The sequence below is a fragment of the Desmodus rotundus genome, chromosome 4 (assembly GCF_022682495.2).
Source record: "Desmodus rotundus isolate HL8 chromosome 4, HLdesRot8A.1, whole genome shotgun sequence".
NCBI classification, from domain to species: domain Eukaryota; kingdom Metazoa; phylum Chordata; class Mammalia; order Chiroptera; family Phyllostomidae; genus Desmodus; species Desmodus rotundus.
In genome coordinates this window covers 26,282,794-26,305,702 of record NC_071390.1, presented here as the reverse complement: position 1 = coordinate 26,305,702, position 22,909 = coordinate 26,282,794, and the positions used below count along the sequence as shown (strand labels likewise).

Genomic DNA, 22,909 nt, shown 5'->3' with positions numbered 1-22,909 from the left:
GTATTATTTATGGATGCTTTCAAGCTAAAATGGCGAAGTTGAGTAGCTGAGACAGAAACCGTATGGCTTGTGAAGCCTAAAATCTTTACCATCTGGCCCTTTAAAAAAAAATCTGCAGAGGGATACGCTTGGTGCTCCAGACTTCACAGCGGTTCCTGCTGTCAGGGAGCAGGTAAAACCGTAAAGAGGTGGCCAAACATTTCTTCAAAGTCCTTGTTCATCTTGGGGGAGTCACTTAACTTTTCTGTGCCTCTCCTTTCTCCTCCAAAAATGGGGATAACACTTTCACTGGCAAGCTCACAGAGATGCTCTGAGAGGACCTAACAAGATAACTTATGCCAAAGTACTCAGAAAGCTGTAAATAGCTAAGTGAACATTAGAATATTTTGCATTTGATTCATGGTTGGAAGTTATAGAGCTGATAACATACCACATGAGGTCTACAGATCAAAAATTGCTGAAGTTTAACCTGTTATTCCAAGCCGTGTCATTTATTTACGGGAAAGCATGTACTGAGCACCTGCCAGATGCTACGCATTCCCATGCAAAGGAAAGGGACCTGGGTTGGGGAAGGCAGGGAGAGATGGCCTTTTTCACTTAGACATGGTAACTTTGAGATGACAGCGAGATGCTCAAGTAGAAATGCCCTAGAAACCCCTAGAAGAAATGTGGGAGTGGAGCCCAGGTGAGAGGCCCCAGCGGAAGTGCAATTTTGGAGCCACCAGCACAGAAGTGATGGCCGAGGTCAAGGAGATGGAGGAGCCCAGGGGTGGAGGTAGACAGGACAGAGTCAAGGACTGAAACCCACGCACGGGGAATGTCACAGTCACGGGCTGGAAAGAAAAGGCTCCCCTAATGGTGCAGGAGGCGTTAGAGGGACAGGAGATGACCCAGAAGAGTGGAGTGAGGTGTCGCTAAAACCAGAGAAGACAGAATTCCAAGCAGTACGTGGTTAATATGTCAAAAAACCAAAAAAAAACACCAAACCCAGAAATGAAGCAAGAGAAGATTCACAGGATCGCTCTGAGGGAGAAATTTCAGGAGGGCATGGGGGCAGATGCCAGATTGCAGGGAAGGAAATGAATATATAAGCAGCAAGTGGGGTAGCAAGTGGGAGGTGGGCATGGAAGAAATAGGGCAACCAGAGAGGTCACAGGATGAGGGGGGCAAAAAGGTCTAAGCTGGGGGAGACTACGTCCTATCAGCGAGGCCCTTAGGTGAGACGGAGGGGATGGAGATGTACCCTGGTGATGAGTAACTGCTCACGCAGTAGGCACCTGTTCATTGACTGAGGAGGGGGTTCTCATCTTTGAGAGAGGAAGAGGTGCAGAGTGCTGGCCGGAGGACTAAATTTTGGCGAAAAGAAGGAACCCGAGGGTACGTACAAAGGTGTGCCGAGGTCAGAGATGTCCCTGTGGGGGGGGGGGGGGGAGGGCTGGGGGAGTGGGGAAACACTGACGTGGGGGGCACCTCAGGTTTCACGACTTTCAGTCTGCTCCTTGGGGTGACTGCCGAGATTTGAAACTGACTGCTGAAATGAGGATTCAGTCTGTGGACGTAGAACGATTTCTAAACATTCCGTGGGAGACTTGGCTCAGGGAGCCCTTCAGAAAGCCGGATCCCGGAAGTCATCGCCGTGAGTTCTAAGGATGTTAAGGCCAGACTGGCTTCAAGGGATGAGTCCTCATGCCCCCAGGAAATTCCAACAGGAGGCCAAGGGTTTGGTAGGAAGCATGGGACATGGAGAGGGATTTCAAATTAGCAGAGCCCACCCTTAAAATGGCTCTGCGGGCATTCTCCTCCCTTTGGAAAGGCCTTCCTTAGTGTGATTGAGACTTCAAGCTGTCTCACCTGGTGCTGGGAGGTGCTCATACTCCTCTTCTTCAAGGCCATTTCTTTAGAAGAAGAGGAAGACCACAGCTATGCCATTCTCAGGGTTTCGGGGTCCGGAGAATTTTTAAAAATATTTTTATGGCAGGTGGCTTAACAACAATTACTTAAAACCTGGGCTGAGGTTTTAAGTAAACTTCAGCACTTTCCAGGGTGCAACACATAGCTCGGAGCTTCCTGTCGCACATGATCCTCACTGACAACACCGCTTTCAGGCAGGAGCAAGGACTGTCATCCCCACTTCCCACAAGAGGAACCTGGCTCAGAGAGGTAAAGCCACTTACTCAGGGAAAAACAGCTGTGAGAGGGATGAACCAGGACCAAACGCAGGGCTTAACTTTTGTGCGGGGGTGTCTTTTAAAGACTCTATTCCACTGCTCCTTTCAAACTCCCAAAGGTAGGGAGGAGCCTGCAGGAGCTCCCTCTCTTCCCGAGCCACCCTGCTCTCAGCAACCTGGGCTGGAGCCACAGACGAAGTGGGCTGGAGCATGGCCCCCTTGAGGAGGGGGCAGCAAAGGGCACCTCGTGCTCAACCACAGCCTGTCCTGGTTCCACAGCCAAGTCCTGATAAAGCTGAGAGGGTGTGAGAACCCCATGTCCTCCCCACCTGGGCTTTCCAAGAACCACAAGGACAGCAGTGGGACGAAGTGACACAAAATCATGGAGCAGCTGCTCAGCAAATGGTGGCTTTTGTTACCCACCAAACCAGGGGCTCTGAACCCCGGAGTTCAAGTTTCTCTGCACACCTACCACACCCATGTGTTTCCACACGTGTGGTTTTTTCTAGGGAATGAATCTACTCGCTGCCTTCACTAGATTCCCCAAACAGGTCCGTGACTGACTCAAGGTCACAAACCCTCCCGGCAGAAGCTGCCTGAGGGCAGCACAGTCCCGACATGGCTCCAGAGCCTGGCTCCGTGTCGACACAAAGTAGACATTCAGTAAAGTGACAAGTGAACCAATGGAGGCACCTATGGAAAACAGGGACTCCCACCCATCAAGCACTTCATGAATGCCATCGCTCAGTGCTAAGCTGTTTATAAGCGGAACATCTGACAGATAAGAAACTGATCTGTAGTTGAGATCAAGAGTAACCTCCTACAGCTGCACGTTAGTAAGTGGTAGAATCAGGATTCAAAGCTAAATAGCTGCAGAAAGCCACAAGGCCATGGCTAAACATTCCCAATCCTGGGTTTCCTCAGCTGCAGCCTACACGGGCAACTCCTGGCAGTCCTGCCCACGTCACCAGGGAGTGAGCCTGGGTATCCGACTGTATTTGTAGTCACTCCCCACCACTGCTGGCTCCTGATGGCGCTTGCTACTCAAGTGTGGTGGGTACAGAGGGCAGCGTCAGCATCCCCTGGCAGCTGGTTAGAAATGCACATTCTTCCCTATACTCACTCAATCCAAATCTCTGCACTTGCGGCCTAAGCTTTGACCAACTGTCCAGGAGATTCTGACGCCAGCTCAAGTTCAAGGAGCCAAGCTCGCACACACTCTTCCAGGCACTGCCGGTCCGGAGGCTCTCACCTGGGTCCATCATCCCCAGGTCACCTGCTGGCATCTGGGCTTGCCACTCAAAATGAAAAGAACTTTCTCGTGTTTCCCACCCCCAACCTGTCACATCCTAGAAGAGGGATAGAAGCAACAGAAAGGCGACTTCTTCAGCAAGGCCTGACATGAACACACTCCATCTAAAACGTAACTCCTTGTTCTTTTCAATCAGGATATCTTGTTTTTACCCAGCGAGGCATGTATCACAGGTCACAGGAGACATTTACTAGTTTGGTCCACCTGTCTAGTCTGCCCCCACCAGCCTGCAAGCTGCAGGGAGGCAACAACCATGCCAGTTGTCACCATCCTTGCTGTCCAGCAACAGAGTCCCCAGCATCTCAAAAGAGCTCATGAGGCTGTGCTGTCCCAACATCAGGTGGTGAGCAGAAGCCAGCTTTAACAGGACAGATATTAACATGTAAAGAAATATTTGTCACCTACCTGAAAGGCTACTGAGTCGTTTCTGCTGTTCTGTGATCAAAAAAAAAAAAAAAAATACACAGTGTGAGATTTACAAAGACATGGTCAAACCAACAAGTCCCGCCCTAACATGTTAGGACCACAGTATCTGTGTCCTCGCTGTCCTCTGGGCTTAGATGCGAAAACACCGCGTGTCCAGTGAATACAGGGGTGTTAACGTGGCTCCTGTTGTCTCATCCCCCTGTCCCTAGATCTGCACAGGATTCAGGGAACTGTCACTGTTTTCTGGTTGTTTACATCTCATCTGAAGATACTCTGATCCCTGAAGGAGACCCTCCCAGCTCCACCGGTTTCAAGGAAGCAGGAGTTTATACAACCCCAGTCTTGCTACCCTTTGAGGGAAAGTGATTATAATTATAACCATGTCAGCTACGTTTCCTGAGTGCTTGTGAAATGCCAAACGTTCTTCTAAGAGCTTTCACACAAGATGATGTGTTTAATCTTCGCAACAGCCCTAGCAGGTAGGTCAGAGTGGTAGAGACACTCTCAGTTAGGGACATAAACTACCTAAGATGACACTGAAAACCAGAGCAGGGTCTAAAACCTAGAATCCCCTTATCTTCTACGCCAGGGTTCTATCCAGCTCTAATCACCAGGACCCCATTCCTTGACAGTGAGGTCTACGGGTGTCTCACCCTCCAAGGCGCTCGTGAGGCAGGGAGGCCAACCTCTCCTCTGGAGAGTCCTGTGTGTCCGTGCTATGGCATGAGCACAAAAATGACCTCTACCTTCCATAGCCGCTAAATATAAAGCAGCCACATAGATAAAAATAGAATGCTTGCCAGCCCATGGGTGCTATCATCATTCCCCTTGGCCGCAACCCACCTTCCCTCCAGAATTGGCGTGGGCAAGAAGGAATCAGAGCAGCAGAGGAGCTCCCAGCTGGTGGAAGCAGCCCCATCCACCTCTGACCCATGGACGAGGCTCACTCACACTGGCTGGTCAACAGGAGCCCAGCAGAGCTCAAGGCTCAGCTCTGCCAGCCACATGCCAGATGCCATGACTAATCATGGAACCTCGGTGTCCTCAGTCTCTCCCTTAGTTCCCTCATCTATTGATTCAAAGTGCTCACTGGATCCATGGATCCCAAACTCTGCTCTCCAAGCCACGGGCCAGGTCTCCCCAGCAGGTAAAAGCAAATTTATTCAATTTAAAATATGATGTGTTCCTATTTCTGACCTGTGAAATGGCCTTTCTTTCTTGGAATGACACGTGATGTTGATAATAGCAATTGTTTTTCAGAGGTGTTATTTAGCAAAGTTAGAAATTAGCAACCCTGGCGCGGTCCCCAGACTGTTCCATGTGACAGGAGTCGGGGAACCGCTGAGCTCTTGCTCTCCAGTGTGGCCCATGGACCAGCAGCACCGACACGCCCTGTGAGTTGCTGAAAAATGCAGAATCTCATCCCCGCCTCAGACTGCTGAATCTGAGTCTGCAAGTTAAGAAGACCCCCAAGACTCCAGGCACAATAAAGACCAAGAAGCTTGGCCCTGGCCGGGTAGCTCAGAGCATCATGCCGATACACCAAGGCTATGGATTCGATCTCTGGTCAGGGCACAGACAGGAATCAGAAAATGAGTGCATATATGAGTAAAACAACAAATCAGTGTCTCTCTCTCTCTCTCTCAAATCAGTCAGTTAACACAGAAGCTGAGCCAGGGGACTCATGCTTCTCTTTCAGTCCTGAGAGTTCTCTGATTCAGATCCTCCTACCAGACTATCATAAGCAATCTGCCCTCAGACGTGTGTAATGTGAACACTCAGGAGAGAGGAGCAAGGGCCACTTTGTCTGTGGCTCTCAGAGCCAGGCCAGACGCGCGGCGCCCCTCCATTTGTTTGCGGTCCAGGGAGCGGGCTGCCAGGGACAGGGCTGTCGTCACACTGTGCCCCGGGTCAGTCTGGGCAGGAAAGAAGGGAACCTTTCTTTAGGGTGCCTAAACTCGAATTCCAGAAGAGAAGTAAAGTTATCATTCCCTCAGGAGACTTTGCGACAGTTAAGAAATTGTTTTTACAGGAATTATCTGTGAGGCAAAGCAGAGCTGCCAGGCTGGGTCAATTCCAAAGCAAAGCCAAAAACACTTGACCTAAACCCCACTGACAATCAGTAAGCTGAGGCTGGGCCAGCGAGCCGCTTCCATTCTCCTTGACTCTTCCTGCCCCACCTCCTTGGGGGAACATATGGTTTGCTCTTTATGGGAAGCTACTTCTAATTCCAAAACACGAATGTACTTGTATCCTTTTTTGAAAGATGTGCGATTCAGGCTATACAATTCTAATTTTTAAACTCAAGGGCAAGGCTTGGACAAAAGAGAAAAGTAAGAGCCAAAGGCATTTGGGCAAATAAGAAGAACCCGTTTGTTCAGGGAAGAAGCAAAAAGGAGCTACAGGCACTTCTGGGCCCAGAGATGTCTCACTAGGTGTCATCAGAGGGACTTGGCAGGACCCGCTGACATTATACTTGGCATTTCCCAAAAAACCAAGTTGCCTTGGGAATGAATCCCATTTTTAGAGAAATTGCTTTTCCTTCTGGGAACTAACTTGCTTCTGTTTGACGGGATTTTTAAAAAGATGAGTCACAAAGAAGTTCACAGAAAAGCAAAATTTCACTTTGTCCTGCATTACGGGCACTTTCTGGGCAGAGAAAGCTATTGCTGAGAGGAGAATGGGCTCTTACATAATTTAGTGTGGGGGTTCAGGCCCTTTTTTATTTTTGAAGAACACAGATTCATGGGTGAAAATTAATATGGGAGTCGCATATAGTGAAAAAAATAAAATTACTAAAATAACTAAGATTTGAGTGGGAAGATTTTAAGTGAGAGAAAATGTTCCATTCATCTGTTTTTTTAAGTTGGAAGCAGGAAACAGAAAACTCCATTTAATATGGAGAACAATTAAAAATAGACTTCGGCCCTATCCTCATCCAAGTTAATGCAGAGAGAGAGGCGGAAGGGAGGGAAATTATGAAGGAGGCAAGCAGGAAGTCAAGAAAATGAAGCTTTGGTACTGAGCTTTGCACTCTGAACAAAATAATTAAACCTCCATGGTTCTTTGAAATTCAGATGAAGAAACTCTTTCTACACTCAGAAACTCAGAAAGCTTGGAAACTTTACATCTGACATCGCAAAGGCCTTTGGGGAAAGGAAAGTTTATTCTTCTATTGAATTCCAGAAACAAGACATTGGGTTTTAGGATCATCTTCTGGAATTTTAAAGCAGAAGGGTGAACATATGCAGTTATTACCTAAAAGCACTTCTGTTTCACCTAAGACGCCCCTGCAAAGAAGGGGAAGAAGCAGTCAGAGGAACTGGAGAAAACAAACACGGAGCCCCTCCGCCGAGCCGTCTGGGGCCGGGGAGCGAAGGGGCAAACAGCCACTGCAGCTCCCCCCAGAGGGGGTGTTGAAAGGTAGCTCAGTGTGAGAGCTGCTGGCAGGAATGGGGGCTGCTGGGTCACTAAGAAAAAGTCCAACAGCCTCTGTTTGAGAGGTACAAAAAATTGTTTTCCATTTTAGAAAACATTCCATCCACTATGTTTTCTTTTTATAATTTTGGCACTCAAAATTTTGCTTTCTAGAAACACTCATGATGTCAAAGAACTAAATGATTTAGGACCCTACTGAAAAGAGGTCTAACTGTACCTACATTTCCCAACTCAGCTCTGGTTAGAAACCTCATGACGAGGAACTAAGGGGCACCGGTTTTTTCTCTCTGCCTTTTCTTTCTTTTTGGTGCTAACATCTGAAGACACTGAACACCCAAGGTGTGGGACACGCACTGGACCAGCTTACTTTTTCCGATACCTGACATCACCTCAAGTCAGGGGTCTGTCTGCTAGGATCTGCTTTGTGGATTGTGGACTAAACTGGGGCAGATGGCCTCGGGGAAGAATGAGATTTGTGAAAATTTCTGTGGAAAGGCAGAATTACGGGCCCAGATGTCATGGAATAGGGAGCCGAGGGGGAGGCGTGCGGCGAAGCTCCCTCACCTCGGTTGTGCTGCAGGAGCACGATCGTGGGGTTGACGATTGTCGTGGAGGGGTAGGCGGAGGATGGCTTGCTAACTGGTGCGAAGGTGAGGGAATCGGTGCCAGCACGGGACGGAGAAACTTCGTCTAGCAGAGGGCTGGAATCCTGGAAAGAAAGCAAACACTGTAACTTTCAGTACACGAAACCTAGAGTTAATATTTTGTAAAAAGAAATTTAAAGCTTTATAAGGACCTTAATTATAAAAAGAAATGTAACTAATGAGACATCATTAATTCCAGTTAGAAGCTTAATCTGGAATGCTTATTCTCTGTGTTGGTATTAGTAAGGGGAGAGAGGGGAGGTAAAGTTCCCGGAAGACTCAGCAGCATCATTCATTTTTTTCACCTGGTAAAAACTGTGGATCAATCCAGTTACTGAAAAAGCAAATTCAAATCAAAGTAGGAAAAACATGCAAGACTCATGCAATTCCAAACGCGATCCCAGGATGAGAGCTGGTTTAATTGGGAAAAATCAGGAAAGTTTAGTACTCGTGTTTAAAGAAACGTGAGGCAATGTGAGGACAGGAAGCTGCAGACGTAGGAATAGAAAGAGTTGAGGGTGGGGACTCGTGGAAAGCTTTTCTTACCCACATCACTGAACAACCTTCCTAGCACTTGCTCCTGAGATTCAGAGAGTACCCTGTCTTGCTGGGATGCTTTTTCACTCCAGTACCGAGTGACATAGACCTCTGGAGTAAAGACTTGTGAAAATCCTGACTTCTAAAAACCTAAGCATATCTGCCAGAAATACCAATAAAATGATTACTACGTATTCACATTATCATCTGCATGGTGGGAATAATGCCAGTCTTTTTAAAGACAGCAAGTAAGACCTCAAAATGCAGTGAGGATGTGTAGACAGTTTCCTCTATCACAGCTACAAATTTTGCAATGTTTCTATTGTAGAATTTATAGACCCTAACACCAGAATACCATTCTGAAAGGGCCTGAAGAATAAGACTGCGTTACTCTCTGGAAAAAAGCACGGCACACAAGCAGTTCGCAGGCTCCAGCAGCGACCATCGCTCCGTAAGGACTTGCGGTACAAGAGCCATGCCTCCCTTCCTCCTCCCCGACCCCCACCCCGACCCCCACCCTGGCACCGCGCCCTGCCGACAGCAGGTGCTCAGTGAATGCCACATGAATGGCAGGAGCCGCCTACCAGCAAACGTGTTTCTGAACGACTTTTGTCCAAAAGAACAAAAGTTCAAGAGAACACATGCCCACCAAGAGGGGACGTGAGTATCAGCACCCAGGACAGCTTCCGACACACAGTAGGGATGGCTTCTTAAAAAACCCTGGCTGGGTCGGTCCAACTCCTCCGAAAGTGCCCCCATGTCACAGCTGTTGTGTGTGAGTGGCAGCTCAGTTTAGTGAAGAAAACTCTTCCCCGACACCCAGTGTGGCGCAATGTGATCTTGTACAAAAGTGCTTCATCTCACTTTTTTATTTGTAAGGTAGGAAAACAATTGCACTGTCCTAATTCATCTCCAAAGTGATGTAATACAGATAAAGGACCGACCAGTGAAAACTCTGCCACAATGCAGCCAAGAAACACAAAAACTCAGGCACGCGGCTTTTGAAAGTGTAAATACTGCCGGTGATGCCTGGAAGATCATGTGAGCATTAAGCATTTTATAAACTTCACTCTGGGGCACAAGTCTCATTTCTGGAACTTTACAAAAACGGTTATTGACTAAAAAACCTGGATAAATTCATATGAATTTTCTGCTTCCCTCTTACTGTCAAATTGCTGCAGACAGGGCAGATGTCAACTTGCGGTTTGGCCACCGTGCCCAGGGTATCTACTCTCCTTGACAATCCTCACTCAGTTGGGGAACCCAAGCAGCTTCCTTAGTCACCTCTCACTTTGTTGCCTGGGGCCAAACTACAAGTTATCAGGCCAACTGAAGTCTCCCGGGAAGCCCGTAGCAGGTGGACCGGTCGGGCTGGAGGAACTGAGGACACTGTCCCAACTAATCTGGCCCGGTGCCCTGGAAACAAACTCAACACGAGAACCTAGAGCTACACAAATGATAAAGCATAGGGTGCACAATGAAGCTGCTCACACTGTATACCAGCACACGAAAAATAAGACTCGCTTTACATGCTGCTCTAGAGAAACACCCTGGGCCCAAGGGAAGAATACCTGTATTCTCCAAAACAAGGGTGGCCTCTAAATTCATCCATAAGTTGAGTGAGGGTGAGGTGAGTGCATCAGGGAACAATCTAGCGCTCTCCTCCAGCAGAGCAGAGTTGTAAAGCTCGGAGCTAGGATATCCAAGCCCTGGGCCTGTTTGGCAGGGTCCTGACCTAACTGCACTGTGCTGCATCTGGAGCTTTGAGGAGAGATGCCGGCCCAGGATGTTGCCATTCCCAGCTCTGCATCTGAATCTCACTATAATTTATTTTAAAAGCCCCCTCCACCCCTCCAAAGAGTTTCCCTCCTGCTTTCTGCATAAACTCTGCATGAGTTTAACGAGACCTTTGAGCCCATTTTGTAGGCACACCTCTTTAGACAAAGGGATGCCAGTGAACATTTAGTTCCATCAGCCAACTGCATGACCCTGTATCTCAAAATGTGGCCCATGGGCCCTCAGTGTCGGAATCCTCAGGATGCACATGACCAAGTGGTCTGAGCCCTGGGTCCCTCCCCAGACCACTCAATCAGAACTCTAGAAGCAAAACCTGGAGTTGACAATTTAAATGCGCTTTCCTGCCGCTCAGATGATCCCACATACACTGAGCTTGAGACCACCACCCAGATAAATCCTGAGAGCAGGGGCTGGGCCTTGTTCAAGGTTGTACACAGAGAATCTAGAAGAATGCCTAGGACATGGTGGGAACTCAGCGATTGCTAATTAGCCACTTACTTGTTTTGAGGGACTCTGGCCCCCCCTTGCTGGGGCAAGTCCTCAGCAACGTAGCTAACACTTATTGGGTGCTGCTTTCTCTGTGCCCGGAGAAATTTTCACATGCTCACCCCACTGCACCCCACAGCCCTGAGCGTAGATCCATGCACCCCCATTTTATAACTCAGACTGAGCTCCTTTCAGTCTCTCAATCCCTAGGGCTCCTGAGAAGAGAACAGACTGAGTACCTGGATTAGGCTTTTCCCTAAAGCACTCGGGCTTTCCCACCTACGGGGACCTGTCCCTCACAGGGTGGGACCTGAAGTGCCAGGGCCCTTCGACTTCAGGACCAGTGAGGCGCTGTGTTGCCACCAAGGCCCTGGGAGCCACCACTCCGGGGCCCCAGCAATGTTTTGCCTTTGGAAGGAAGAGCCCTAATATTTGTACAAGGCTTTTATACTCATTTTCTCAATCATATTCAACCCTTTTTTTTAACCTAGTCCCTGCCATTGCTGTGCAGAAAAGAGTTTGTTTGCTTGCTAAATCAACACAAGAGCGAATCTCTTCCTCCCCTGCTCTTGGTGGAGAAACTGCTGTTGGCTTTTCCACACAGTTCAGCTTTGCCTCTGCGGGCCTGTGGCGTGTAGCACCAGCCCGAGGCAAGGCCACGGAGGTTGTTTTCTCTGAGGGAAAACAAAGGTCTTTCAGGAAGATGTGCATTCGGAACAGGACAGCGAGGATAGCACCGGGGGGACACACGCGGGAGGCATGCACTCTAGGTACAGCAAACACGGGTCCCGTCATCACACAAGCACAGTGGCAGCCAACGCTTCCCTCGGAACTTAGTACATCAGTAGAAAGGGGTGTTTTACTGCCGGGAGCAGACATTCAGGAAAGCCGAGAGGAAGGGATCCCAGCGAGCTTACGGTACTTGAAACAGCTCCCGTGAGGTCAGGCTCCGAGACTCCGCGCAGGCCCTCCGGAACCGGGGGGACCAGCGGAGGTGGTGGTGAGAAGGATGGTGGTGTCTGGCTAACGGGGGGGTGGGGGCCAGGAGCGCTGGCCGGCGGGCTGTGGTGGGGCCGCCTCTGCAGATGAGGGGGAATGAAATCATCTAGAGTCGGGAAGGTCAGAGGTGAGCCGGCAGGGGCGGTGGCCGGGACTGGGGGGCCCAGTGGCCCCAGAGATGCTGGAGGTCTGGCAGTGCCTTCTTGCCCTCTGTCGGTATTAACCAGGTAGAGAGGGACAACTATAACCTCAGGCTGGGCTGGGCTGGAGGAGGTGGCATCCTGTGGGAAATAAGGGGGTCGTTACGTAAAGGGGTACGGCAGCAGGGAGAAGGAATTCCATATTTAAACAGTTGAGAGTGGACATGCAATGATGTATTCTGAGAACTATTTAATCGGTGCCCTTTCCCCAGAGTGCATGAGACAGTCGGTGCTAGCCAGTTGGCCTCCTGACACCCTGTGACACAGACGGAGCCCCATCCAAGTTCACTTTCCATCCATCTATTTTTGAATCCTTTTAACACTTTATGAGAGAGAAAGAGAGACAACAGGCAGGCAGGCTGTGTTTAACCCCCGAAGCCGCTTGCGGAGCCTGAAAGCTTGGAAGTAAATACAATTTCTCCGGCACCTTTTTACAAAACATGAACACTATCTCTCACCATAGTTAGTCCTTGTATTCCACACTCTGGCACACTTACGTACTTACAGGAAAGAGAGAGAGGGAGACAGAGGAGACTGTGCAGAGATGTTTAGAGAGAGGAATTCAGGATTCAAGCTGCAGCAATATTAATGAAGAAAGGAGGGTAGGGCAGCCCAGAAAACAAACGAGCTCTCACATGAGTTTCAAAAGAGACAGAGCAGAAGACACACAAACATTCCTAATTCCTTGCCTTGGCTGGATAACACGGCTGCAAAAGGTAAGGCTCTTTTCTCCTCCGGTTTTCGGGATCAGAGGTACCCTGGGGGCCTAGCACAGGTGGTCCCACTGCGTCTGGGAACGAAGGCCGAGTCCCCAGGGAAGGACTCTCGCCGAGGTTAACGGCATCTTTATGGGGATCAGAGAATAGCTTGGGAGGGTGAGGAGGAGCAGAGGGTGGCTTCCCCGTGCCGGCTGTGCAGGAGACAATGCTGGGAGCCGGTGCTCGAGTGCCTTTGGCTGGGTCACGTGCAACACGAGAGAGGCTTTCCGATGCCACTGGGCAAATGTTATTGGATAAACACGGTACATATAAGCTGCTGACCTTTTTATTCCCAACTGCCCTATGACGTGGGTTAGAGCTCACATTCCCACTGTACACTGTCCTGGTGGCTGCACAGTGGCGCTGGGGTTGGGATGAAGCACTGGGGAAGGCAGAACCCGGAAGTGAGGGCCCAGGGCACACCGCACCTCTGGGAGCTGATCTGGCTGCCGGGGCCACAGAGACAGGCTGGGGGGGTGAGGGGTTCTGCTGGCTGGGGGTGCTGGGTGGGACGTAAGGCTTTGGTGAGCTCCGGTAGAGCGAGTCCTTATAGGTACTGTGGAGGGCAGGGGGCTGCCATGCAAAGCGGCCCTCTTTAGGGAGAGGCGGGCGTGGGGGAGAGAGAACCTTTAGTATTATTTTCAAGACACCATGTCAAGACAGGGAAAAAAGAGAGAGGAGGGGAGATGGAAAGAAGGACGACCATTAGAAATAGCAGCATAACACAATTGAAAGAAAAAACAGTTCTAGACATGTCTGTAAGCAAATCCTCAAATTAGACTCCTCATGGAGTCTGCATTGCTCTTCTGGGTAAAGCCAAAGACTGAATCATACTCACCTGGAGAGGCAGGCCCGACTCTCCCTTACATCCCGGGGAGGCTGAGCTCAGCCCGGGAGAGGCCACGTGCTGAGTCGACTTGGACACCAATCCTTGGCTGACCTGCACCCTTTCAGACCTCCTGACTGAAGACGGGTGCCCCAGGGCTTAATGCCAGAGGAAGAAGCCCTGAGCCCCCAATTTTCGACACCTCCCGTCCTCAAAGAGTCTTCCTTTCTGCCTTTGGCTTTAAAAGCTGAAGTTCAGTAAAATGCTCAGTGTCTTTCACTCTTTTCCCTTAGGAAATGCGGAATTGGAAGAGTCATCCTTATTTGTGCTCACAGGAGCAGATGTCTTAATTGAGTCACTGGGTTTTAGTGCACAATTCCATAAGCATAACAAATAAAAGCTCCCCAAGAAGAGAATGCCGAGGACTTAGAATCCCCATGTGCTCTTTTCTCAGAGGAAACAATCTGATGGAACTAATTATTACAAGGAAGACAGGCATGACATTAAAAGCATGTAGTCTCCACTTTTTGGTGTGCACGGAACAAAGGGACCAGGCACCGAAGCACTTAATGGGCCTACCAGCCTGGACTGTACTTGGTTTATCACACTCCAGCCCTTTCCCCATTCCCACCCAGCTCCCCAGAAGGCACAGCGAATCCTGGAGGGCGGTGGTCAGCCCCAGGGCTCCTGGCGTAAGGCCAAAGCTCTGGTTCCAGGTTCAGAGCTAGAAAGCTATAGTTCACAGCTCATTCCCTGTCCCTCAGCATGACTCCTCCTTGGGTCTCAGTGGGGCAGAAGGTCAGGAAATGAGGTAAATCTCCAGACTGATCCTCATTTCAATGAGAGCCATCTGTCAATCTGTGGCTCAACTGGGAATTAGACCATAAGATGAGCAAAGTTCATTTTCCTAGTGTTGTGGCTGAGTGTCTGCACCCCCCAAAATTCATACGCTGAGCCCCAAGCCCCAAGAAATGATTTTTAAAGATGGGGCCTTTAGGAGGCACTTAGGGTTAGATAAAGCCATGAGGGTGGGGCCCCATGACGTGGATTAGTGTCCTTAATAAGAAAAGAAAGTGACCAGAGATCTCTCTCTCTCTCCACCTTGTGAGGACAAGGTGAGAAGACAGCCGTCTGCAACCCAGGAAGAGAGCCCTCACCAGGCCCCAAACAGGCCAGCACCTTGATCTTGGACTTCCCAGCCCCCAGGACTGTGAGAAATAAATGTCTGCTGTTTAAGCCGCCCAGCTATGGTGCTCTGTTACAGTAGCACAAGCCAAGATACCTAGACGTTCTTCCCTGGGCCCTATCTTTAAAGATAGCCCAGTTCTAGAAGAAAACCAGAACCTTCCACCAAACGGCACAGGTGAGATGCATTAGCGTTTGGTCACTATCTGGCAAATGGGCTGTGACCAAAAACTGGAAGGGTACAAGGGCGTGGACCTATTTTGAGGTTGTTTTCTACTTTCTGTTTATTTTTTTTGTGGAGTGCAGGTGGCAAGGGGGAAAGGATGTTAGCAAGAGTAAATAAGTGAAAAATAAAAAAGTTTTATGAGTCTGGATTAGAATGTCAACCCAGAAACAGTAAACAACCTATCCCTTAACAAACTCAAGTTTTCAAGTAACCCGGAAGGGGAAAAAGCTATCTGAGTACCGGGGTTACCCTGACAACTATCCTTCCCTCAGGTGCCCGCGACGGCGCCAGTGGAATGTGGCTGTAGGTACCAGCCAAAAAGACAAAAAGAGCGACCCTCTTCAGCAGTAGCCGGGCGCAGACCTTCCAGGTGCACTCACTTGGTTTCCGTGGACGCAGGCTGGGGGTTGGGGCACGTTTATAGACTAAATGATGCTCTTTGGAAACAAACCACTGAGCTAACACGCACCAAAGGGACTGTTGGGGTAAGCTGACAAGGGTTATCTAGGGAAGTAAGTAAAAGACAAGTTTGAATTAGGCTCAGATTTACTTTTACTTTGAGCTCGAGCGTCCCACACGTGATTCCTTCTTGTCTAAAGATAGAAATCCATTTCAATGAGTTTTTAACTTAATGTGGCTGTGGCCATATACGGTGCCACAGATGTGTGACATCATGCGCGAGCCTTCCCAGGGCTTTGACCCTCTAGGGAGGATGCTTCCCCAGAGTGCTGACAATGCACGCAGAGCCAAAGGCCTTCCTGTCCTGCGGCTTCTTTTAGCCCTAAAGGAGGAGCCGGATAGGCACAGGCCCTTTGCATGGAGGGAGCCGCTTTCCGTTTCATGTAAACATTGTAGGAACCACATAAGCAGTTTGCATCCTCCCCAGAATAAAGGCTACTAACAGAATTTCATTTCTCTTACTAGAAGGTGAGAGGGTGAAAACATGGGGCTGCTTGGAAGAATCTGATATGTTCCTAGTTTACTCAGTTCTGGAAGCTACCGATCCCCACCTCCACTGGGGACATCAACATGATGACGCTGTTGGGGAGGGCAGCCCTGGCTCCCTGTTACCGTCAGAGAGCAGGGCAGCAGGCCCAGGCTGGCAGGAGGAAAGGCAGCCTCCAGCCCCAACCATGTGCCCCTCATACCCCAACTCAGTCCTTCATAGGAGATGCACAAGTACTCAATAAACCTGCAGTAATTAATGTGTAAGTTTTATTTACTTCACATGCTTTTAAAATCATGTCTTTTGAAGAGCTGTTTAAGAAGCCGAAAGGAATTAGTGAGCTATCCTTGAGCAGTCACCGGTAGTGGAAGGGGATGTGCTTTTGCATTTGCCTTGAATGAATCAGCACGGCCTCCTAACCTGGAACAGAGCCAGCTGCATCCACTCCTGAGACGGCTGAGAAGGAAGCCCACCTGCCCCAGGCAGCACACTCATACACCGGGGAAGGTCTGAGCCAGGGAAACCGATGGCAAGCCATGTACTAGACAGCTGACCTCCCGAGTCCCCACGTCTGATGAAGATTTCAGGAGGTGCCTTCGCAGCTCCTGGTTCCAACGGGGGCCCTGGGTGCACACGGCCATACCTAAGACAGGCAAGCCATGGTGGGGGCGGGAAGGCTTAGTGGTGCTGCTCAGCACACCAGGTGGGTAATTAAGCGACCAACTCTAAGCGTGGGGAGACAGAGGTCTGAGGAGAGGAAGGGGGGCATTATTTCTGAAGTTTCACTTCAGGGGCCAGTGCAATTTTACGTCCTCAGGAACAGGAACCAGAGGATCACTGGAGAAGGAGCGTGGGAAGCAGGAAGGAAATGCAGAGTTCCCTGGCTCTTGGTGAGTTCTGGGAGCACCTTGACAGAAAGTAGGCACAGGGAAGGGGACCACATGAGGAACACATATCTGCAACGTATTTTGGGCTGCAGAGCTTCCTTTAAAAGGAAGCTCCATCCCGTGGCTGTGGCTCCTCCATGTAAGCACTCTTCACGGATTGCCTGAATTAAAACTGGGTCCGCTCCTTTCACGGAAATGGCAAAGTAGCCACGGGCAGGGGAGGGAAGAAAGATCAGGAAAACAATCTAGGGGGAAAGACTTAAGCAAAATGATCCCTACTCCAAGTTGTACAGCTTGGAGTTTTTTGCTTTTTTTTTTTGTTTTTGTTTTTGTTTTTTGCCACCCCCACACTAGCTGCCTGCTCTGGGCTATGGGATGAGGGTCTAGCCACAGCCGCCTGAACTTAGTCTGAAAAGACAGAGTTGCTGGAACGCTTACAGCCCCGACTGCAGCAAATTAATGGAATAAACACGACATTCACTCTCCCTTTGAATACTACACTCTAAAGAGTTTTTAACAAACAAGCTCAGAACTTTTCTCCACTATTCAAAGTCAAATGATTCTCTCTTCCAGAACATCCCTAAACACACTTAAACATGGTCAAACACTGGGCCTACATTTCCAATACCCTGGTACACACCAACCTCTCCCGTGCCTCTGCTTCCCTCAAGCCTAGCCTCTCCCTACCTCTGATTCCTGCAGAGCTTTTCCAGAGTTGGCCACCAACGCCAACTCTGAGCCCAGCCCATTACCCGGTGGAGCAAGTTGGAAGCATGAACTAAAGCAAGAACACTTAAGAACAGGTGCCGCCCAGCAGTCCTCACCCTGCCCTGGGGCACATGCCTACCTGGGGCTTGTCGGAAGGAAGGTTGGGATGCACACTTCTGTAGCCCTTGGCAGCGAGCGAAGAGGGTTGGGCGTTCCCATTGGCATCAGCATTGGAAGAAGGCCTCCACTCATCTGAGATGGAAAAAAGAAAACAAAAAACCCTCACTCCCAAGGAACACTCCCTGGTTCCCCTCTAATTGAAGGGCCCCTGGTGGCAGGCAGGGACAGGAGGAATGCAAGGGAAACCATACCTGCCGAGGGGTTCTCTGACTCCAGAACTACGTGTGGTGCAGAAAGGATGAAAACAAGAAAAAAGGGGGAGACAGCAATGGTTACTTTTGCAGGAAACAAGCATGCGCCGCACAGAAAGATGCAAATCCAGCACCCCGCGGCCTGACACAAAAGGCCCCCAGTCACGATGGCCTAATTGCCATAGGAACCCACTCCAGACCATGATGTGCTCACAGGCGCTGACCTTTGAAAACACAAGGCTCGCATTCACAGCAATGAAGAAACAATTGTTCCTTGACATTCTTATTTTACAGACTAAACGGCAACAGAACTTCACTGTCCAGTGCCTCCTCACTAACTCTCGTTCCCCTTCCTCACGCCTGATGTGGGCTCAGCATGACCCCTCCTCATTAGCAGGCTGGACTAATTAACAGATCCAGGGGAAGGAGAAGGAGATCAGCACTTTTTCAGTAAGTCTTGGTGCTGGGCTGGTGAGAGAACATGATTTCAGCCCAGAGGTATCTGAGGTAGTAAGAACATTTTTTTTCCCTCCCCAGTTGCTTTTCTTCTTTCCGTTAAGCGAGCCACATAAACATTTAAAATCTAATCACCCCTTTCTGAGTTTTCATCACACAAAAAGGCACCCTCGTTTCCCTTCAGCGGGCTATCACCCAGCCCTCCCAGCCACTGCCCGATGCATCTCAGACCCACTTAACGCCACAAGGCAAGAGAGAGCACAATGGTTATTAGCTCGGCTGGGAAGGCAGGCGGACCTCAATTCAAATCCTGACTCCACCATTTATGGACCCTGTGTCCCTGAGGGAGTTACAAGCCTCAGTTTCTCCATCTGAAGAATGGGGATAATGGGATGCCTGCTTCATCAGAATTGCTATGAGAATTAAATGATATAACGCATGAGGAACACTTAGCCCAGTGGCTGGCAGAGCTGGGTAGACGTCTGCTCTTACGATCTTCTGCATCGTCTCTCATCTCCATTCTCTATCCTCCATCCAGCCCTGGGGCCGGCAAGCTTTTTCTGTAATGAGCCAGACAGTAAATATTTTAGGCTCTGCGGCCATATGGGCTTAGTGGGGACTATGCGACTCTTCTGTTGCAGCACAAGAGCAGACACAGATGCTACTTATATGAATGAGTGTGGCTCTGTTCCAACACCTTTACTTACGGACACATTTGAATTTCATAGAATTCCCATGTGGCATATAATATTGCTTTGACTTTTCTTTCAACCATTTAAAAATGTGAAAATCATTCATAGTTCATGGGCTGTGCAAAAATAGGCACGGCCACCTCTGGCCCACAGCTCAAGTTTGCCAACCCCTGATCTAGCCAATCCCTTCACTTCCTTCTGTCTGGGTGCCCCCTCTTGTCTTACCCTGTAGAGAGACAGAGAGGGAGTAATACAGCAGGTCTCATGGCCCACGGCTCCATTTCACTGTGTGTCCCTCAAGGACTAGAGACGGGCCTTCCAGATGTCAAGCTGGGATTTACAAACGTTTCCTGAATACCTTTCTAAGTGCCAGGTACAGTTAGTCACCTTTGCCCCAACGTAGTATTTCAGTTAGGGCACCCAAGTCTGTGACATAGGTAATCATGCCACTTCATGGGTGAGGAAACAGAAAGGCCAGCTGACTTGCCCAAAGTCACCCAGCCAGGAAACGACAAAGCAGTCAGCCCAGGTCTCCAGAAGGACGAACAGCGCTCTGTCCACCATCCACAGCCACCATCGGCCACCAAGTAGAACCTACATTTCAGGGAGGTGGTGGGAGCCACAAGGTGGCAGAGCTGCATCAGCATCACAGGGAAGGCTTGTGAAAACAGATGGCTGGGCTTCACCCCCAGGTTCCTCCTGACTCAGTGAGCAGGTTAGGTCCGAAAATGTGCATTTCTAATATGCTCCAGATGATGCTAAGGCTGATGAACCGCAGCCCACACTCTGACAACAGCTGATACAAGCAATACTTGAAAACATCCTTATTCTGGAAAGCTAACTCTATCTATTTTTGCTTATTTTTCTCCCTCTAAGTCACAGTTCTTACAGGTTTCAGCTGTATATGCCTTTAGCAGGTTGTCTGTTACATTCTGCCCTTCCCTTGTGGACAATTCACAGGACTTGACTTTTATTCACATCGCTGCAATGGATGGCTTGTGTGACCAAGGGCAAGCTGTTCATCACTCATGTCTGCAAAATATAATCCTTACTCCATGTACACCTCACAGGGATGCTGAAGATCAGGTATGTAAAATATCCTCTAAGCGACCGTTTTCAACACTCTCTGCTATATGCACCCAGAGCCCTGGCCCAGGGATTTCCTCACACCTAACAGGTCCTGAAACACCGGGTGACATGTGGTGACAATGGTTCTCCCTCCTGCCCGAAGTTACTTCTAATTCACCTTTGTGAAATCTTTCTGTCAAATCTATTAGATTTACAAATACAGTAGATTATCAATAGGTTCTGAGTGAGGGACTATTCAATAAAGGATGTGAGCTTTGTACATACATTTGGGGACACCTTATTTTGCTTCCTCTTTGGTTCTCAGTTGGGTTGGCCACTCAGGTGACATTGGCAAACAGATCGGTCATGGAAATCCAAGATGAGTCTGTCCCTCCAAAGGTCTAGGTACCAAAATGGGACTACCACGTCAGCACCAGACCGCCAAATCTGAATGCTGACTATCCTGCTAACCGCGCATCCTGCAGCAAATTTTGAGTCCCAAGGATCCAATGGAAACGTCTGGCATAAAGTATGTGCTTAGTAAACGAGGAATCCAAAGCATAGGAAGAAAAAATTTCCCCAGACATAGAAATAAATGGGAGTTGCCGACTTCTGCCATTTGATAAACAGTTTCAAGAACATAATATCCTTAGGGATCAACCCACTTTTTCTTCTAATTCCAAGTCATTAAAACTGTCCCCCTTACCCTGTCCTTATGAGTTCCCAGGACCCTCCTAAGCATTCCCCTCTTCCTTTAAAGGGGGCAGCATTTCTAACGTTTCATCACCGTTCACCTGTTACCTAGTCTTCTCAGCCCTGAAGGGTGGTAGCAGCTCAGGGTCACTGTGTGCCCGAAACAGCATGTGAAATCTTACATGCAGAGCCACCGATTATTAACTTCAGGTGGGGAGACTGTCAAAATGCTTCTTACAATAAATGCCACCTCGAGCTCCTGAGGGGGAAGAGGGCCCTGGAAAGTTGGATCTTAGGTAGGTTCTGCAGCCCCGAAGAGACCCAAGCCTTCCCATGAGAAGTAGAATTCTTTTGCCTTATCTTGTCCTCCGTCTGCTCTTCATACACCACCTTCTCTGGCCTGTGGCCACAGCCCCTAGTTATTTTCTTGCGTCTCATCTGTGCTAATGTCATTTTGGTCTGTCCTAAATTGTTTTGCTGGTCAGTTTCTTCTTGGAATCTTAGGATAACTTTCTCTGAGAGATTTGATGTGTTATGGTAGAGTGTCCAACAGATGAGAGGGGTTAAAAGTGGCTCTAGGAGTGTTTTAAAACTCTCTAGTTATGTTTATTTTTTATTCATGCTATGTGGCGAAGAACTTAAACTTACCCGAAAAGATGTCTGGCTTCTGGGAGTTAATCCCTAAAGCCCAGGAACATCACCCTGATGGGCGTGTCTGTGTCACACCAATAATAGGCTTTAGGGTATCAGCCACATGGGCAGTGGGTACTGCCTCTGTGACGGAGTCTCAGCAAAACCGCTGGACACAACGGCTCAGGTGAGCTTCCTGGCTGGAGCAATCTGAGCAACTGTAACGCCTAAATGCTAGGAACCCAGCGGATACTGGAAACTGTGATTCTCCTCCCGGCTGATTTTAATCTGTAATAAACCGTAACCATGAGTATAATAGCTTTCAGAGTTCTCCGAGTCCCTCCAGCAGACTGTCAAAACTGCGGATGGCCTGGGGAATCCCCTCGCCTTGGAGCTGGCGTGGGAAGCGAAGGTGTTCTCTTATGGGGACTTTTCCCTCCATCTCCTCAGTTGGCTCCAGTTCTCACACTTGAGCTCATGAAAAGGTCCCCGAGTTAATGGGGGTAGGAAGTGTCTTTCACTGTCCCGATGTTAATTTTCTCATGACATCTTTTTTGGCACTGCCATTTCTGGAGAGCGAATGTGAGACTCCAACTAGAGGGAATGAGTTGACTGCAGGCCCAAGAATCTTTACGTCCAAAGTGAACTTGGTTCTCCAGAATCGGGCAGAAGGAGTGGAACCAACTGGCACAGAATTAACAAAATATAAGACTTGAACTGGGTTTTGCCTTGTGAATCAAAACACAGGCATTGATGGTCTTCGGGCTACACCAGACAGGAAGCTTGGTACCACGCCCACCACCATTCCAGGCTCCTGGTCTCCTCTGGAGTAAAAACACCTGACCTGGGGACATGGGTGGAGTCACTCTGAGCCAACAGGCCCACACGCAGACCTGGCCTCTGCCGAGCAATGGTACCAGGATGCAGGGATCAGGTAATGCCTCTCCCAGGGGCAGGGAGTCAGCACTAAGATTACTGCAGTTCTTTCCAGATGGTTCTATTCCAAAAACTAAGGTCCACAGTCAGAGATTAGAAGTTGGTCAGGAAACCGTGGCCAGGGATCCAGAGGCAAGCTACCGGGTGAAAGCAAGGGTCTGGACAGCGGGTTTAAACCAGGCAACTCCAAAAACTCCGTCTGCCACTGAACCTCTGAGAGCAGCTCCACCCTCCCTGTGTTCATTTGGTTGCAGGTGGCTCCCAGATGCATATCTAGACTCCAAATTTCCAAATGCCTATTAGAAACTTCCTCCCAGAAGTCCTTCCCTTGCCAAAAAAAAAAAAAAAAAAAAAAGGAATTCACCATTCCTTCACCTTCCCTCACGTCCATGAGTGCCAGCCGCTCTCCTGGTCAGCACTGAGCCTGCCATCCATGCTCCTTAGACGCTGAGCCCTACTGTTTCCTTCTCCCCAGTCCACTCAGCCTTGGCCCCTGCTCTTCATTCCTGCCGGGCCCAGG

The 22,909-nt window shown here is 49.3% G+C and overlaps 1 protein-coding gene across 50 annotated transcripts in view; it reads right to left on the bottom strand.

The window, feature by feature from the left end:
* SORBS1 (sorbin and SH3 domain containing 1) overlaps positions 1–22,909 on the bottom strand; it is a 221,408-nt gene that overhangs the window by 79,393 nt on the left and 119,106 nt on the right. For 17 of the 50 annotated variants that reach the window (XM_045197526.2, XM_071221176.1, XM_071221186.1 and 14 more), the window contains 6 exons: positions 17,915–17,941; positions 17,683–17,795; positions 12,697–13,392; positions 11,726–12,088; positions 7,909–8,053; positions 3,886–3,915 (listed from right to left, as the gene is read on the bottom strand). In XM_045197526.2, coding sequence (XP_045053461.2) covers positions 3,886–3,915; positions 7,909–8,053; positions 11,726–12,088; positions 12,697–13,392; positions 17,683–17,795; positions 17,915–17,941 — 1,374 coding nt within the window. The remainder of the gene's footprint in view (positions 1–3,885; positions 3,916–7,908; positions 8,054–11,725; positions 12,089–12,696; positions 13,393–17,682; positions 17,796–17,914; positions 17,942–22,909) is intronic. The other 33 variants (XM_071221181.1, XM_071221184.1, XM_071221185.1 and 30 more) reach the window with 5 other exon arrangements.